The 18,573-nt window shown below is 29.3% G+C and overlaps 3 protein-coding genes across 3 annotated transcripts; 1 reads left to right on the forward strand and 2 right to left on the reverse strand.

The window, feature by feature from the left end:
• Positions 1-3,575: 3,575 nt before the first annotated feature.
• On the reverse strand, positions 3,576-4,706 carry LOC108344530 (F-box/kelch-repeat protein At3g23880). The gene has a single exon (XM_017582960.2). It carries the CDS (start codon positions 4,704-4,706, stop codon positions 3,576-3,578), a length of 1,131 nt encoding a protein of 376 aa, XP_017438449.2.
• Positions 4,707-9,058: 4,352 nt separating this feature from the next.
• On the forward strand, positions 9,059-10,447 carry LOC108344531 (uncharacterized). Its single transcript, XM_017582961.1, has 3 exons — positions 9,059-9,745; positions 10,068-10,351; positions 10,429-10,447. Exons 1-3 carry the CDS (start codon positions 9,059-9,061, stop codon positions 10,445-10,447), a joined length of 990 nt encoding a protein of 329 aa, XP_017438450.1.
• A 1,966-nt stretch (positions 10,448-12,413) lies between these two features.
• Positions 12,414-13,550, reverse strand: LOC108344532 (F-box/kelch-repeat protein At3g23880). Its single transcript, XM_017582962.1, has one exon. The coding sequence runs from the start codon at positions 13,548-13,550 to the stop codon at positions 12,414-12,416; it is 1,137 nt and encodes a 378-aa protein (XP_017438451.1).
• Positions 13,551-18,573: the final 5,023 nt, after the last annotated feature.

The following is an 18,573-nucleotide window of genomic DNA, read 5'->3' on the forward strand; positions in this document are numbered from 1 at the left end:
TTATTTTAGTTTTAAAAAAATATTAATATACAACAAAGATTAGATAAAAAACGGGTTAAAATAAAAACATAGTCACTTAGAAAATAAAATTGGCAAATAAATTATTTTAATTTTAAAAAATATTACTTATTCTAAGTGTTTTTATATAGAAATGGAATTAAAGTTTATTTTAATTTTTTTATTATAATATCTTTTTTAATTATTTTTTTATAATTTAATATTTTAAAATATATTTGGTTGTTATAAATATTTAAAACTATTTAAGAAACTATAACTATAATGAAAAAATTAAAAGAGAGAAAAAAATCTGTCAGTTTTATATAAAATATTCAAAATATATTTGGTTGTTATAATTATTTAAAACTATTTAAGAAACTATAATTATAATGAAAAAATAAAAAAAGAAAAAAACAATCTGTCAGTTTTATATAAAAGACTCAAAATATATTTGGTTGTTTTAAATATTTAAAACTATTTAAGAAACTATAATTATAAGGCAAAAATAAAAAAAAAAAGAGAAAAAAATCTGCCAGTTTAATATAAAATATTCAAAATATATTTGATTTTTATAAATATTTAAAACTATTTAAGAAACTATCATTATAATGAAAAAATAAAAAAGAAAAAAAAATTGTCAGTTTTATATAAAAATATGTCAAAATAGCTATTACTAAATTCAAATTATTTAAAACGTCAATAAATTTAATAAAAATTTAGTTAAAATAATTAACTTCATGGTTTACAAAAATTTTGAGATTAAATTAAATTAAAATTTTGAAAAAAACTAATTTCAATTTTTATTAAAAGTTAAGAGACAAAAATATATTTAATTCATTTTTTTAATTATATTCGTTATTTTAATTGTAAATGCAAAAACTCATATATTTTTGTTAATGTAAAAGAAATTTAATATAATATCTTATATCTTTAAAAAATGGGTATGTATTTTTCCAACTTCTTTATTCTCTTATAAACTAACTAATTTATATGATAAGCTAAAACTTTAAATATTTAAAATAATATATCATGTTTAAAAGGAAAAAATATAAAATAAATAAATTATATAAATAAATATGTATTAAAAATATATTAAATTTAAAATTAATATACATGATAATTAAATTTTAAATTACTTAAATAAAAGTGTATGATAACGACATAAGTAGCATCGTCACATTTTTTTTTTCAAAACATCACTCCTTCTCGTGTGTAATCGACATTAATACAATAATATTTGTGTGTTTATTTAATAATTAAGACGTTAATACAAAATTTCAAGACATTTTTTTAAGGTTAAAAAAATTATTGCTATAGAAAAGGTTACGAAGAATTCCTCAAAACCCGTAGTCAAAGCGAAAATTCGTGACTTAGTATTAATGATAATCGTCATTTTCTTTTTAAGGTAAAAATATAGTCACCATAATTGAAAAGCTTACATCTTCCTTTTTTTAGTTTGCTCAACTTAATTTACTAGTTAAGAACATGCCAACTTTTACACTTAGAAATTGAATAAATTATAAATTTTAACCTTTTTATTTCATTTTATTTGAAATTTAATTAATGTGAAAAAAAAACAAACACATTCAACAAAAAAGTTTTTTTCTTCATAATTTTGACATCTAATTGAACTATAAAATTGCAAATATCCTTTGAGTTATTAGAAGCCCTTTTATCATATTTAATGAATCTTTAATCTCGTTTTATATTACTATAAAAAGATTTTATACGAAAAAGATTTTATGCCTAAATTACTGAATATATCAACTCACCCACTCTTCTTAACCATACACCTGGTAGAGATAAATTCTACATTAGTGGAGTTTTAGAAAATTACTGAAAATTTGAGTCAAAGTTTTCAATGGTGGAAAAATTTATTTATAAAGAAAATTCTTAAATAATAACTAATTTTAGTGATAAAAAATAATTAATGACTATAATGATAAATATAAAAACTAAAAATTATTAATAATTAAAATAGTTTCAAAATATTATAATAACTATCTAAATTTATAGTTAAAATAGTTTTTATTATAAATTGGTTTCTAATTAATTATTATCATTAATTATTAAAATTTTTATTATCAAAAGAATTAATCTTTAATTGAAAAATTAATTTTTAAGTTAATCTCTAAAGATATTTTTAGTTATTAAAATTGATTATTATTTAAGAATTTTCTTATAGTGAAATAATAATCACAATTATTCTGAGGGCTTTGATTGTATTGTAGTGTGTTCTAAATGAGTTACAATCCACTTTTGAGGATTGTTGAGACAAAATTATTAAAATGTTATAATTGTATTTCTTGAAATCGGTCAACTTTGCTTGAAGACTCTATTGGACACTGATTTTCTTTTCCTAACTTTGTTCTTTCTGTATTATTACTTTTTTTTTTAATGGACACTTTAAATTGTCATCATGCATTATTGATATTATTTCGTTCTATCGTTTCATACAATTTATGATTTAAGATTAGAGATAATTTGAATATTTTTTTTCTTTCAAATTTTTTGATGTTTTTTAAGAATAAAATTATAGTAGAACTTTAACCTCCAAAATAGATAACACTGATAAATTTTAACAATATTATCTTAACGGATTGGTGTTGAAACATATTGTCAAACAAAAATTAAAAAAAAAAAAATAATACAATGATGATTGACCATATCAACATATTTATTTAAGGTTGAAATACATTTTTAAATAATATCATCTTAAACATAATTGCCATAACATAACATTTTTGTTATAAGGACATCAAAAGATAGAGGAATAAATACGTAAAAAGAATAAGGCAAGTATCTGCATCAAAAGACGAAGATATTAAGGACAAAGTTAAGAAAATAATCGTTACATATATAGGAAATTAAAATAAAGTCAACATAGTGGAAATTAAAAAATGATTTAGAATTCAAGAAATGCAATAAGAAAGACATCGGTTAGATAGAATCCAAAGATAAATTACATGTGGTCGCAAAGGAGAGTAGAAGCATATCATAATAGCGACAAAAGAAGGGTTTAATAAGAATAATTAACACAACATGTACCGTTTTTAAACACTTATTTCAAATTATGCAGTTTTCTTCTAATTTTTATTTTTTATTTGGCTTAATTGTGAGAAAAAGAGGAAAAATATAAATGTGTTGTTCATTTGAAAAATGATGATGTATATATTGCAAAACTTTCATTTATTTATTTTACCAATTTTTGTTCTATCCTTGATAATTTATGTTATCATGCATTTACATTTTTCACTTTACATATCTGGTTTCTCAAGCACTTTCACTTTAATAATCTTCATTTTCATCTTCACCATTCTACTTTCACTCCTTTTCTTCTCCGTTTACACAAATAAGACAGAAACACCATGACAATTTTGAACCTTGGTCACAGATGACTAGAAAATTCTAGCTCACTGGAAACAATTTTGACTATGTACATAAGTTTAATTTTTTTTGCAGCCAAAATCAATGCAGAAACGAAATTTTATTAATAGTGAAACAATCATGGAACAAATCAAACTAAGGATTTGAAAAAGTTCTGAAACCACTACCTTAATCTACCATAAATAAATGTCTCAAATAGGCAAAATCAAGCTTGGAACATAGTGACACGAGAAGATGTAACAGAGAAACTTCCTGTAGTAAGTTTGAGTACGTTCTACTTTATTCTCATTCAAATTAAAGATAATGATATTGTAAGCACTCCCATTTGAATATGCGAGAAACAGAAGATCACCCCACATGCACAAAATCCGCACCTTATAGTAATAAGGAGAGATATTCAGAGTTTCATAACTTATACTCACCAACCGACTCCAAGATCTTTCGTCTCGAACGTCCTTCAATGCCAATACAACAAAGACTGTCCTCCCTTTTTCTAAAGAAACACAAAGACAACCATTTAAAACTCCCATAGAAGGAACACCAGAATCTATGGGGACGAATTCAGGCACCGATAAACATCTGATTGTATCGTTATTTAGATCATACGACAAAATTTGTAGCTTCTTAGTTCTCGATTCTCCCAAAGAAACTCCTATCCAGTTAACAGTGCCATTCAGAGAGTATCCATTACTGTCAAGAGTGAAAAAAGTCGCATGGGTCATTGAAGAACGTCTCCAACATACGTCACTCATGGAGTAAACCCACACACTCGTTTGACGTGTACGAAATTTCACAACCATTGCTACCACCTTGTAACTGTCCCTCCTATCATCGTACCCAAATCCAAAATTCATATCATGGTGAACATCAGTGTCGAAATTGAGACGCAATCTTGGTGAAGGTCTGGAGCAAATTTTGGTGGCAGGGTTCCAAAAGCAGACCCAGTGCTCTTCATACTCCTTTGTGGAAAGAGAGTGATGTAGAGAAAGCAAACCATTGCAAGAACCCAATAAATATTTATAGGGTTTGGGGCATCGCAAGATACGACCACAAGAAGAGGGTGCAGGCTTTTGGATTAAACAAGGTAGAGAGCATAAACGAGCAGAGAAACATTGACTCTTGAATTTCTGTGTCGTCAGTAAAAGGATTTGTGGGTTTCTGAAAGACCTTTCAAGGTGCAATTTCACCAAGTAAGGATCGGATATAAGAAATTTCCATGTCTTTGAAACGCACCTGAATCGCATGAGACTCGTCACAGGAAGCCATGACAGAATTTCCAGTATGAGTTCATGAAGGAGTATTCCAGCAGAAGAAATTGTCATTGGTCTTTCTTCGAAAATCCTGTGAGATCGGCTGTCCCAACCCTAATATATAATTTATTAGAGTTATGGATTAATCGGATTAATTTACTGATTTATTTAATTATAAGTGTTTTTTAAAATAAAAATTTATAATTTTTTTATTTTAAATTTAAATAAACGTTACACTAAAATGATGTTAAATTCTAAAAATAATTAAAAAAAATATCATACAAATCTAAAAACACGTATAAAAAGTGAATAATTAAATTTTTAATATTGATAATTTTTGTATCACTAACTCGCACAAAAAAATTACATTTTTTTCAAATCCAACCTGGCTCAAACTCGTGATGAGCTGGATTGGCTCGCGGGTTACAAGTCATTTTGACACCGCATAAGAAAATTACATTTTTTTCAAATCCAACCGGCTCAAATCCGTGGTGAGCCGAATTGACTCACGAATTACAACTCATTTTGACAGCAGTAGAATTTACTTCCATAAGAATAGATACCATGCAAATTGTAATTATAAATATTTCTTTAAGTTTTAAAATAATTCAGAAACAACCTATTCACTTAATTTCAAACTGGGTCAATAATTTTTCTAACTTTCATTCATTTATTTTATCAATTTATATTTTCATGCATATATTTTTTTTTCTCTTTATATTTCTAACAACTTTCACTTTAATCATCTTCATCTTCACCATTCTACTTCACACTACTTTTTTTTCCATTTACACAATTCCATTTTAATCTAAAAACACAAAAATACAATCACTAGAAACCAATACATAAATTTCTGATTGATATTCACATAAGACAATTCAATAAATTAAACGTATTTGTAAAATTGATCCACGATACAAACAATTTACACACACACACACACATATATATATATATATATATATATATATATATATATATATATATATATATATATATATATATATATATATATATATATATATAACTTTGTATTAACTGTGGAATCCAAAATACAAACATATTGTTTTTACAAAAATAAAAATAAAAAAATATAACTCACTAAACATGCATATGCCTTTAGACATACTTCTATAACCTTATTAGTAAGTGATGTTGCAAACATATAAAAATCACACAAGTTCTTTCAGAATTTCTTTATCTTCCTTGTTCTCCTTTTCTTGGCCTAGTCTTTGGAATTCGTGTTGCTTGAAAGTGTTTCAGATTTTGAAATTATTTTTGTTCATTAACATACAAATTATTGTTAACCGGAATACATAATCTAATATTCATTGAATGTTAACCAAATTTTGAAATCTGATATTATTTTCTAAATCTGGTATTGTTAACAGGATTTTGTAGTAGAAGGTATTAGTGGACCGAAATATAGAATCAAGTATGTGTTTGTTGGTGATGTAGTCACCAAAATTTAGGATCTCATGTATATCTCTATATATGATATTGGTCACTAAATTTTACAATCCAATTACCTTTTCCAAATACACAATTGGTTCTAAAATCCAATGATTACACCACCAAAAAACAAACACTAAATTTTATATTTCGATTCACTAATACCTCGGTTTACAAAATCAGGTTAACATTATTGAAGAACAATATTGAATTTCAAAATTCAATTTACATAATTTAAAGAGACAAAATGGGAAGGATAACAAAAGTTGAGGGTCCTGAAGAAAACATGGATGTATAAGAAGAAGCTCCCCTTAATTCAATAACAAAATTTTTCATACTTAGAACCAAAATAAAAATAATTTAAATGATTGTTTTTTTTTACTAATTTGAAAAATTCAAATATATTATGATATTATAAAATTATAATTATAAAAGTAAATATAAATAATTTTTACAATAAAAGACAATTTTTATTTATTTTGTAGTTACTTTTTTTTATAAATAGTTATTTTAGTTTAGAAAATATTAATATAGAAAAAAGATTAGATAAAAAAGGGTTAAAATAAAAACATAGTCACTTAGAAAATAATAATCACAATTATGCTAAATTAAACTTGCATCTAAAATTTTGTTCTTAAATCAGAGCATCTATATCATGCGACTCTTTGATTGTTTTCTAGTGTGTTATAAATAAGTAACAAGATCTTATCTTCTGTAAAAGAATTTACTTTATCAGGAATTTGAGGATTGTTAAGACAAAATTATTAAAATGTTATAATTTTATTTCTTGAAATCGGTCAACTTTGCTTGAAGACTCTATTTTACACTCATTTTCTTTTCCCTAACTTTGTTTGTATTATTACTTTTTTTTTCTTTTTTTAATGGACATTTTAAATTATTATCATGCATTATTGATATTATTTCGCTCCATCATTTCATACAATTTATGATTTAAGATTAGAGATAATTTGAATATTTTTTTTCTTTCAATTTTTTTAATGTTTCTTAAGAATAAATTTATAATAGAACTTTAAACTTCAAAATAATACTGATAAATTTTAACAATATTATCTTAACGGATTGGTGTTGAAACATATTGTCAAACAAAAATTTTAAAAAAATAATACAATGATGATTGACCATATCAACATATTTATTTAAGGTTGATATACATTTTTAAATAATATCATCTTAAACATAATTGCCATAACAAAATTTTTATTAAAAAATTAAAGTAAAACAAAAATAATATGGAGAGATCGTACCAAACTTTTACATCAGACATAGACATAAAATATTAATTCATTATGAAAAAAGTTAAATAAATACATAGATAAAAGATAATAAACTAAAACAACACCAAACAACAAGAATCCGAATCTCAATAATCAAAATTTTCGATATATCAAAAGATTTATTATTAAGAAACAGATTTGACTTACTCAACAACATAGGTTATCCAACTTCAGAATTACAATTTCAAATCTGTTATGATATCTTGAGGTTAATAAAAATATAATTATAATTCATATGTGTGTTGAGAATATATAGAAGGACATCAAAAGATAGAGGAGTAAATACGTAAAAAAGTGTCTACATCAAAAGATGAAGATATTAAGGACAAGGTTAAGAAAATAATGGTTACATAGGAAATCAAAATATATAAAGTTATCATAGTGAAAATTAAAAAATATCTAGAATTCAAGAAATGCATTAAGAAAGACATTGGTTAGATGAAATCAAAAGATAAATTACATGTGGTTACAAAGGAGAGTTGAAGCATATGATATTAGCGACAAAACATGGGTTTAGTAAGAATAATTAACAAACATGTACCGTTTTTAAATAATCTTCATTCTCATCTTCACCATTCTACTTCACTACTTTTCTTCTCCATTACACAAATAAGACAGAAACACCGTGACAATTTTGAACCTTGGTCACACATGACGAGAAAATTCTAGCTCACTGGAAACAATTTGAGTCATTCTTCCTACACCTCATTGCCTTCATCCTCCACCCCCAATTTTATTTTTTTACCCTTCATTTAATAAAAAGTCAAAACTTAATTAATGAATTAATGTTTCTTAACCACCAACCATTTTCGTAACTGCCAACAACTAAAATTTCTTTTGGGTATAAACCCTAAGGTGCAACCGTCTTCTTCGTTTTCACTGTAGCATAGCAAGCATTCTGTCTACTGTTTTTGTTATTTTTTTCACTCCTTTACTGTATTGAGTTGGTGGTTATCATTCCCTGGTAGTGCTGGGTGTGCTGGGAGATCTGATGGTGCTATGGCATTGTTCGGCGAGAGGAAGAAGACAGGTACGTCATTGGAGTCGCGGAATCTCCTAACCGCACTTCGAGTTGCAGAGATTAGTGGCCGCACTTCGAAGTGCGTTTTTTATTTTTTAGTCGCACTTTGAAGTGCGTTTCTTATATGTGCACCCTTTTTCTTTTTTCTTTATTTCATGCATGCTTTTTTTCTTTCATGTTTTTTGTCTTATGCTATTATTTTTTATTTTAAATTTCTTGTTTTATGTTATGATTTTTTATTTTAAATTTCTTGTTCATGGATTATGCTTAGTCATTAGGCAGTGTATTATTAGTCAAAGAATGAATTGGAAAAACATCTTTAATAATATTTAGGTTAGTTGATTTTTATGTTGAAATGATGAATATGAAAGTTAAGATCCCACTAGACTCAATATTATTCTCTTGCCTTATCCAACAACTCAATATTATTATCTTGCCTTATCCAGCAACTTAAGGTCCACTTACGAGAGAAAGATACTCTATCTAGTTTGGGGCATAATTTGTAGTTCTAAAAATATAAGTTTTCATTAACATTAGGTTAAAGAACTTCTTTATAGTTTCATTTTAATTTTAAAAGTGTTTTTGAATTTTTTATTTGTAATTTAATAAATTTTTAAATTGTAATATTTATTGTAGGTCATATTTGATTATATCAGATGGATAAGTATCCATATTTGGATTCTGAAATAAATTCTGATTTTATATCGGAGTTTTCTTATTTTTTAAAAGAAGTGGGTGAGGGTGATTACACAGATCAATTTTCCACTGATCAAATATTCCCAACACGCGCCGATTTAATTGAATGGGTTCGAAAGATTGCATTTGATCTTGGATTTGTTGTCGTCATTATAAGATCTGACACAGCAACTGGTGAAGCTGGTAGAAAGACATTTATTTTGTTAGGCTGTGAAAGAAGCGGGAAGTATAGGAAGTATAAGCCAGATGTTCAACCTAGTTTCTCTGGCACAAGAAAATGTGAGTGTCTGTTTAGGTTGAGGGGTAAACCTAAAGGAGATGGTTGGGTGTTAAAGGTTATGTGCGGCTATCACAACCATGAATTAGCAGAGACTTTGGTCGGTCATCCTTTCGCGGGTAGGTTAAATGTTGTTGAACAATCAATTCTTGTGGACATGACTAATAGTCAAGTAAAGCCGTCAAATATTCTTTTGACTCTGGAAGAACATAATGAAGATAACGTGACCACGATAAAGCAAATATATAATGCGAGGTACACGTACAAACGATCTTTGAGAGGGTCTAGAACTGAAATGCAGCAGTTGATGATGTTGTTAGATAGAGACAAATACATCCAGAGAAGTAGATGTTTGGACGATTCTGACGTGGTAAGTGACTTGTTTTGGACACATCCCGATTCAGTGCACTTAGTCAATTCTTTTAATATTGTTTTCTTAATGGATACGACGTACAAGACGAACAAAATATCGACTTCCGTTGCTCGAGATTGTGGGAGTCACATCAACTGGTTTGACATTCACAGCCGCCTTTGCATTACTTTCAAGTGAACGCCAAAGTAATTTCACTTGGGCATTGGAAAGGTTCAAAGGATTATTATTGACATCAGAGGGCGGTCCACGCGTTATTATCACTGACAAAGACCTTGCTTTGATAAATGCAATTAATAATGTCTTTCCGGAGACTTATCAGATGCTATGTACATTCCACATTGCGAAAAATGTTAGAGCGAAATGCAAGATGTTAGTGGATAAGGTTGAGTCAGTAGATGTGTTGATGGAAGTGTGGCAGAATGTCATGGATTGTGACGACCAGTCCATGTTTAGTGCTTATGTTCATCGTCTTGAGTATGCCTCTTCTGCATGGCCTCTATTTTTTGATTATGTCAACCGCACTTGGATAATTCCGTACAAGACATACTTTGTCAAGGCGTGGACGAACAAAGTTATGCATCTAGGCAACACTACAACAAACAGGTAATTTTTATTTTCATCGGCTTCTGTTCTTATGTATTTCATATTTGTGTGTAATGTATTAATGTGATATGTGACAGGGTTGAGTCTGCGCACTAGAACCTGAAGAGATTATTGGGATCTAGTATGGGAGACCTATGCTCGTGTTGGGATGCTATGCATAGCGTCATAGTCCTACAACATAACAAGATCAATGCGTCCTTTGAAAAAAGTCTGAACGTAATGAGTGATGCTTACAAAGGTTTAATATATAGAAGACTTGTTGGGCGTGTTTCACGATACGCTCTAGGACTTATTGCTGATGAAATTGAGCGAGTCAATAAAATAGGTATGGACAGTGGTCGTTGTGGATGCATTTTGAGCTCAACATACGACCTACCATGTGCTTGTGTATTAACACGATATCAACCTGGAATAATTCCACTTGGTGAAATTCATGTTATGTGGACCCGTTTAAGTATTTCAAGTATTGTTTCTTATAAATCGCTTCTAGAGTTTAGCATTGACCGTGAAGTTGAATTGGTACAAGAAAGATTCAACAAGAAAGATTCAACACGATATCCTCCTCTTCAACGTAATCATCCTGACCATGTCCATGTTGTAATAACTCTTCCTGCTCCTCATAATGATGCTCATCAATAACATCCACGCGATATTCTTCTACTCGTCTTCTACGAGCATATGCCGTAGGTCGTCTTCTTTCATCACGTGATGAAGATGATGGCTCACCACGAGAGGATGAAGCCTCACCATGATAAGATAATGCACCTCTAGTTTTAACCATATCTATTAACCAATTATATTATTAACATATTATATACAAAAAAATAATTAATTATGTAATAAAATATATTCAAACAAATAATAAGTAATCAAAGAATATAAAATTCCAGAAATATTACATATATAATAATTAAATAATTACAAATAAATCCAAAATAATATTTAACAAAATTTACGGATAATAATTATTATTTAATTCAATAAACAATTTAATAATTATTTCAATTTCTTAAAAAATTAAAAAATTAAAAAATTTAAATAAAATTAAATACATAATAAATAATATATTACAAAAATAATAATATGTTCAAAAATAAAAAATTCAACAAAATTTAACAAACAAATAAAATAATTCAAAATATATTAAAAGAAAACATTTTATTTAACAACTAACATAAAAAATTAAATTTATTATACTAACCTAATAAAAATAAAACCTAATAAAATAAATATATACTAACCTAATAAAAAAAATTAAAAAACCTATAGAAATAAAAACCTAAAACGGCATTTGAACTCCGGCAAGAACTATCGCACTTCCATGTGCGGTTAGTCTGAGCCGTCTCTGGAAGCTTTCCGCATATTCAAATGCGGTTTCTTTGTCCACCTTTCCGCACTTCCAACTGTGGAAGTCTGTGACCGCAACTCCAACGGTGTTAAAGCAGTCCGACGACCAACACGAACCGAATCTCCGGCAACTAGCACAAAGCGAACACCCAACGAAGCACATGCATAGATTGTATGATAGCAAACAAAGCAGATGCATGAAGGGTACTAACCTGGACGCCAGAAACACCTGAGATTTGTGAGAAAAACAACCACGAAGGAGGAACGCAAACAAAGCTTGACATAAGAGGGAGGGCGGAGACAAAATAACAGTAGTAGAGGATACGGGAGAGAAGAATGGCAGAGGAGGAGGACGGAGACAAAAAGAGGGAGGAGTGATTTAGAAAGGGGTGTATGGTTTGAATTTGAGATTCGGCAGAGTTAAAGTTTCAAAATTAGTCAACTTTTTAAAAATCCAAAATATTCTCGTTGACTGTGCTAAGGGTATACTTGGAATTAAAATATATTTTGGAAGTGTACTGAGGTGCAGGATAATCACTCAAACAATTTTGACAATGAGGTTTATAATTTTTGAAGCCAAAATCAATGCAGAAACGAAATTTTATTAATAGTGAAACAATCATAAAACAAATCAAAATAAGGAAATACCAAAATCATGTCCATACCTTTGAAAAAGTTCTGAAACCACTACCTTAATTTAACATAAATAAATGTCTCAAATAGGCAAAATCAAGCTTGGAGCATAGTGACAACAGAAGATGTCACCGAGAAACGGCTTGTAGTAACCTTGAGTACGTTTTACTTTATTCTCCTTCAAATTAAAGATACTGATGATATTGTAAGCACCCCCAAACTCTGAACATGTGAGCAAGAGAAGATCACCCCACATGCACAAAATCCGTAGGTTATGGTAATGAGGAGAGATTTTCAGAGTTTCATAACTTACACTCAACAACCGACTCCAAGATCTTTCGTCTCGAACATCCTTCAATGCCAAAACAACAAAGCCGATCATCCCTTGATCCAAAGAAACACAAAGACAACCATTAAAAACTCCCATAGAAGTAAACTCAGAATCTTTAGTTTCAGGCACCGACAAATATCTGCAAGTATCGTTCTTTAGATCGTACGAAAATATTTGTAGCACCTCAAATTTCGATTTTTCCAAAGAAATTCCTATCCAGTTAACAGTACCATTCAGAGAGTATCCATTACTGTCAAAAGGGTAAAATCCCGGAGAGGTCATTAAAGGACATCTCCAACATACGTCACCCATGCAGTAAACCCACATACTCTTTTGCAGTGTAGTCCAATCCAAAACCATTGCCACTACCTTGTAACTGTCCCTCCCATCATCGTACCCAAACCCAAAATACATATAATGCTGAACACGAGCATTGCCGTAATATAGAAGCAAGCTTGGTGAAGGCCCGGAGCAAATATTGGTGGCAGGGTTCCAAAAGCAGACCCAGTGCTGTTCACACCCATTTGTGGAAAGGGAGTCATGTAGAGAAAGCAAACCATTGCAAGAACCGAATAAATAATATTTATAAGGGTTAGGGCAGGGCAAGATACCACCACAAAAAGACTGTGCAGGGCTTTTGATAAAACAAGGTAAAGAGCGTGAACGAGCCCAGAAACATATATTATTGTCTCTCTGTTTCGCCATTAAGAGGATTTTTGGGTTTCTGGAGGATCTTTCAAGATGCAATTTCACCAAGTAGGGATTGGATATAAGGAATTTCCACGTCTTTGAAACGCACCTGAATTGCATGAGACTCATCACAGGAAGCCATGACATAATTTCCATTAGGAGTTCATGAGGGAGTATTTCAGCAGAAGAAATCGCCATTGCCCGCCTTCCTTCCAAAATCCTAGCAATCGTCTCCCTTTGAGATCAGCTCTCGCAACCCTAATATATAGAGTTTACTCCCATAAGAATAGATACGATGCAAATTGTTATTATAAATATTTCTTTAACTTTTAAAATAAGTCAGAAACAACCTACTCACTTAATTTCCAATTGGGTCAATAATTTTTCTAACTTTCATTCATTTATTTTTCCAATTTTTGTTTCATCCTTGATAATTTATATTTTCATGCATTTACATTTTTTTTCACTTTTCTAGTTTATCAAGTACTTTCACTTTAATCATCTTCATCTTCATCATTCTACTTCACACTACTTTTTTTTCTCCATTTACACAATTCCATTTGTATCTAAAACCACAAAAATACAATCACTAAAAAGCAATACATGAATTTCTGATTGATATTCACATAAAAGACAATTCAATAAATTAAACTTGTGAAATGGATCCATAATACAAATCATTTACCTATAAACTTTCTATTAATGGTGGAATCCAAAATACAAATATAGTATTACAAAAAACAAAAACAGAACTCACTAGACATGTATTTGCCTTTAGACATAGTTCTAACCTATGTTTATTTGGAACTTGTGTAGTTTGAACATGTTCCAGATTCTGAAATATTTTTTGTTCATTAACATACAAATTATTGTTAACCGGAATACATAATCTGGTATGTATTGAATGTTAACCAGATTTTGAAATATGTTATTATTTATCAAATCTAGTATGGTTAACAGGATTTTGTAGTCGAGGGTATTAGTGCACCAAAACATAGAATCAAGTGTTTGTTTGTTAGTGATGTGATAAACAAAATTTTTTATTCCGGCAACGGTGCCAAAAACTTGTTAAGACTTCGGCAAGTGTACTGAATCGTATAAAGTAAGTTTTGAGTGCAAATGCAATAAAATAAACATGAATGCAATTTGATCAATTGAGGCTAAACACAAGAATGAATGGATGAAGTTGATGATATTGTTGTTGGGTTTAGATTTCACCTAATTTACTCTCATGCATATATGAATTCATCTTCTTCATTAATATTAATGTCACTTTCTAATTTACCTTAAACTCGATGTCTCGGTGAAGAAAGCCTACTCCTAATTACTAGTTCACAATGTCTTGTCTCCCTAGCAATTAATCATGCATTGCATTCGCACAGAAGCTTAAAGGCAACCAATCCTCCTATCCCTATGTCTAGGTAATATTTCTTTTGGGAGAATTTCCTCAGTTGTAGATTTTCTCATATGTGTCCATAGTGACAAAACAATAATCATGCAATTGAATAAGTTAAACAAAGCATGCATAGAGCGTAGAGGAAAAACCCTAACAATTAATGAAGTAAAGCATTTATAATATAAATTAATTCAATACATGAGAGTTGAAGAGGTTACATCTTTCCCAACAACAAATAAGGTTTAGTTCCCCATTATCATGGAGAAACCAGATGAACAATGGAATGAAAAAATGAAAGAGATAGAAAAACCCTAGAAAGAGAAGAGGAGACTCCTGCATCCTCAAATCCGCACTCAAATGATGCTCAACAGTGGCGCTCAGGCGCGAAACAGTGCTTTCAAAACCAAACTGGTGCTCAGCGGTGGCACTCAGCGCAACTTTTTCTGCACTCTGGTTGACTTTTCTGCACTCTGGTTGACTTTTCTGCATTCTGATTGACTTTTCTGCATTCCAATTATTCCAACCATTCAGTACTTTAACTCTTCTTTCAAATAATTCCAATAGCCTACAAAATCAAGGGAATCTAGCATAAAACCATTAAATTCACCTTCAACTCTCTTATTCACAAAAGTAAAGTAAAAACATGAGTTAAAGAAAGTTTCTAAGTCAAAAAGGGTGTTATTAATATCAAAATTAAGTATAAAAATAATGAATTTTCAACCGTTATCATGATGTAGTCACCAAAATTCAGAATTCAATATGTATCTCTATATCCGATATTGGTCATCGAATTTTACAATCCAATTACTTTTTCCGAATACACACTCAGTTCTAAAATCCCAATGACTACACCATCAAGAAACAAACACTAAATTCTATATTTCTTTTTGCTAATACATTCTTTTTACCAAATTAGGTTAACATTACATAATCCAAATAACAATATCGAATTTCAAAATCTAGTTTACCTAATTTGGAGGGACAAAATGGGAAGGATTCACAAAAGAACATCCATGAAGAAAACATGGGTATGTAAGAAGAAGCTTCTCTAACCCAACAACAAAATTTTTCATAATGTGAATTAAAATAAAAATAATTTTAATGATTGATTTTGTTTATTATTTAGAAAATTCAAATATATTATGATATTATAAAATTATAATTATAAAAGTAAATATAAATAATTTTTACAATAAAAGGTAGTTTTTATTTATTTTATAGATAGTTTTTTATTATAAATAGTTATTTTAGTTTTAAAAAATATTAATATAGAAAAAATATTAGATAAAAAAGGGTTAAAATAAAAACATAGTCACTTAAAAAATAAAATTGGTAAATAAATTATTTTAATTTAAAACAAATATTACTTATTAAAAGGTAAAATTGAAAAATAAAATATAAAGACCAAAAGGATGAATATTTTTGTATAATGATATAAATTATGTAAATTATTATTATTTATATTATAATTATTAATTAAAAGAAATAAATTTAATTATAAAAATAATAATTTCTTAATATTAAAAACAATATTTTTCAATAATTATATTCTGGCCTGTTTTCTACGAATTGTTTTCATGGGTTTTGGAATTCTAAACTTTTTAGAGTTATTTTTCTAGCGCAATAAAAATACCATTTCCTTTTTATTATTTCGTTCGATGTGGTAAGTAATTAAAATTTTTTAGAGTATCAAGTTTTTTTTTTCTTCAATTTTAAAAAACTTATATTATTAACAATATTTATGAGCACGATACTGATTTTAACCATTCTTGACCCTTTTTTTTTGGTATTTTTAACATTTTTAGTTTAGCAAAAGGTTAAACCACTTTCGTAGTTATTTTTGTTGGGTTAAAAGTGAAAAATTGGAAAAATTGGCTATTTGCTATTAAATTGTGTTAATAGGTTAACTTTCTCAAAGCCTCTTGTATGGAAAATGTTTGATTAAAAAAAAAAAAATCATCTTCCATTACAAAGAAGCACTATCCAGAAATCTTCTTCCTCGTGCATCAAGCCTATGAAGGTAACCTAAAAATCAACCCTAAATTATGATGAATTGCGCCTCGTAACAGAAAAATCCCAAATTTCAGGAACCCTAATTGCAATCTGCCCCAAATTCACATTCACCTTCAATGATTCGCACCTCCACCATCTTTGCAACACTAAAAAGGAAAACACAGACACAATGATTCATTCACCTACCATTTTCTCTCGTTCTCACCACCTCTTCTTCCAATCCCATACTCTGGCCATCTTCTTCAATAATCTTCTCTGAATCTAACCAACCAAATCTTCTTACCACTATATCTGAAACCATATATCTTGATATTATTTTTATTCTTGTTCATTAACCCCTATGTTCACAAGAAACCCAAAAAGGAAGAATCTTTGAGAGGCTATGTTTGCTAGTGTTAGTCAAGTGGGAATGGGGTTTGGCGTTCAAGAGCCAAACCCTTCTTCTAGTGATTCCCAGCACAGTGGGGGCATGAACATTAGGTGTGTTCAATCAGAGGGGAAGGTGAAGATTATTGGGGTTCTTGGGGAAGAAGAGGGGGTGGCGGGTGTTAAGGGGAAGAAAAATGGTGTCTTTAAAGGGTTGAAGATCAAGGTGAAGCAAACCCATTAGTGCCGTTGAGATTCGCGAACCAACTTCACCACAACGCGTTCTGCTGCATCTTCTCATTTTTCGTCCAATCGCAAGCAACCTGCAGAAGATGAAACTAGAAACTTATATCAAAATTGCAACCTTCATCGCAATGAGTCCTTCGTGTTTGTGCTACTGTTTCAAGTGCTGCTTTGGGGTTTTTTTGTCAGCATTGTGCTCTATTTGCTCCTCAAATTGAGGGAGCTTGAATGTGCAGGTTTTCTCTTTGGATTTTGTCATCCAAAACCACCAAGTCTTCTGTATAGGAAGAATATGCAAACTTAATTGCAGAAATTCTTTTTTTTAATCTTTTAATTAAACATTTTCTACCGGCTTTACAAATGTCATGTCTTTAAATTAATCCACCTCATGTCTTAAAGGTAATCTCGTTAATCCAATTTAACAGTAAGGAATCTCGTTAACCCAATTTAACAGTAAGGAGTCAATTGCTTCAAATTTTCATTTCTAGAGACCGAATTGGGAAAAAAAATTAAGAAAATGACCTATTTGGAAAATGGTTTAACCTTTAACAAAATTCATTGTATCAGTTTCATCGAGTTACATATTCTTTTATTATTGTAATTTTGTTTAATTTACCATTTCCTCGTCGATTCTTAAGCATTTTAGAATTATGAACATATTTTTAGAGGGGAGATTTTTTTAGGGGACTTTAATGAAAATAGTATATAGCATACCATCTTTAATTTAAAGTTTTTCTACAACATATTTACAGGATTTATTAGATGTATAATATTTAATGTTTCGATTTTGGGTTGAAGTCAACTATTAAGTTTGTTTATCTCCTTGCAAACTCTAAATTGTCTTGTGATTCAAGTTTTTGTGTCTTTTCTCATTTAAATCGTGTGGAACTCCGATGCTTAAGTCAATAGATGATCGTTCGATAAGCAGAGTTAATACTTAGCAATCCAATCATATATCTTTTTACCTTAAACATATATTTATAAGTTTCAGAATAACTTTTAATTAGCATCATAGTTAATAAATATACTTTACTTGTAAGTTTGATCATTATTAAGAAAATTATCAAAATTACTGATTGGTCTGTTCCTTTTATTAATGATCGTCGGGTTTCTGGACGAATGTGCTAAGGCTGACCGGACAATCATACGGTATACTTAACTTTTTCAATTTTATCTAATGTAAAACTTTTATAATCAGAGATT

This window comes from Vigna angularis, chromosome 8 (assembly GCF_016808095.1).
Source record: "Vigna angularis cultivar LongXiaoDou No.4 chromosome 8, ASM1680809v1, whole genome shotgun sequence".
Taxonomy (NCBI): domain Eukaryota; kingdom Viridiplantae; phylum Streptophyta; class Magnoliopsida; order Fabales; family Fabaceae; genus Vigna; species Vigna angularis.

Excerpts from the sequence above, each read along its gene's own strand:
- LOC108344531 (XM_017582961.1), top strand. The coding sequence starts at position 9,059 with ATGGATAAGTATCCATATTTGGATTCTGAAATAAATTCTGATTTTATA. Across the intron at positions 9,746-10,067 it reads GTTTGGACGATTCTGACGTG|ATGCTATGTACATTCCACAT; the intron begins GTAAGTGACTTG and ends GAGACTTATCAG.
- LOC108344532 (XM_017582962.1), bottom strand. The coding sequence starts at position 13,550 with ATGGCGATTTCTTCTGCTGAAATACTCCCTCATGAACTCCTAATGGAA.
- LOC108344530 (XM_017582960.2), bottom strand. The coding sequence starts at position 4,706 with ATGACAATTTCTTCTGCTGGAATACTCCTTCATGAACTCATACTGGAA.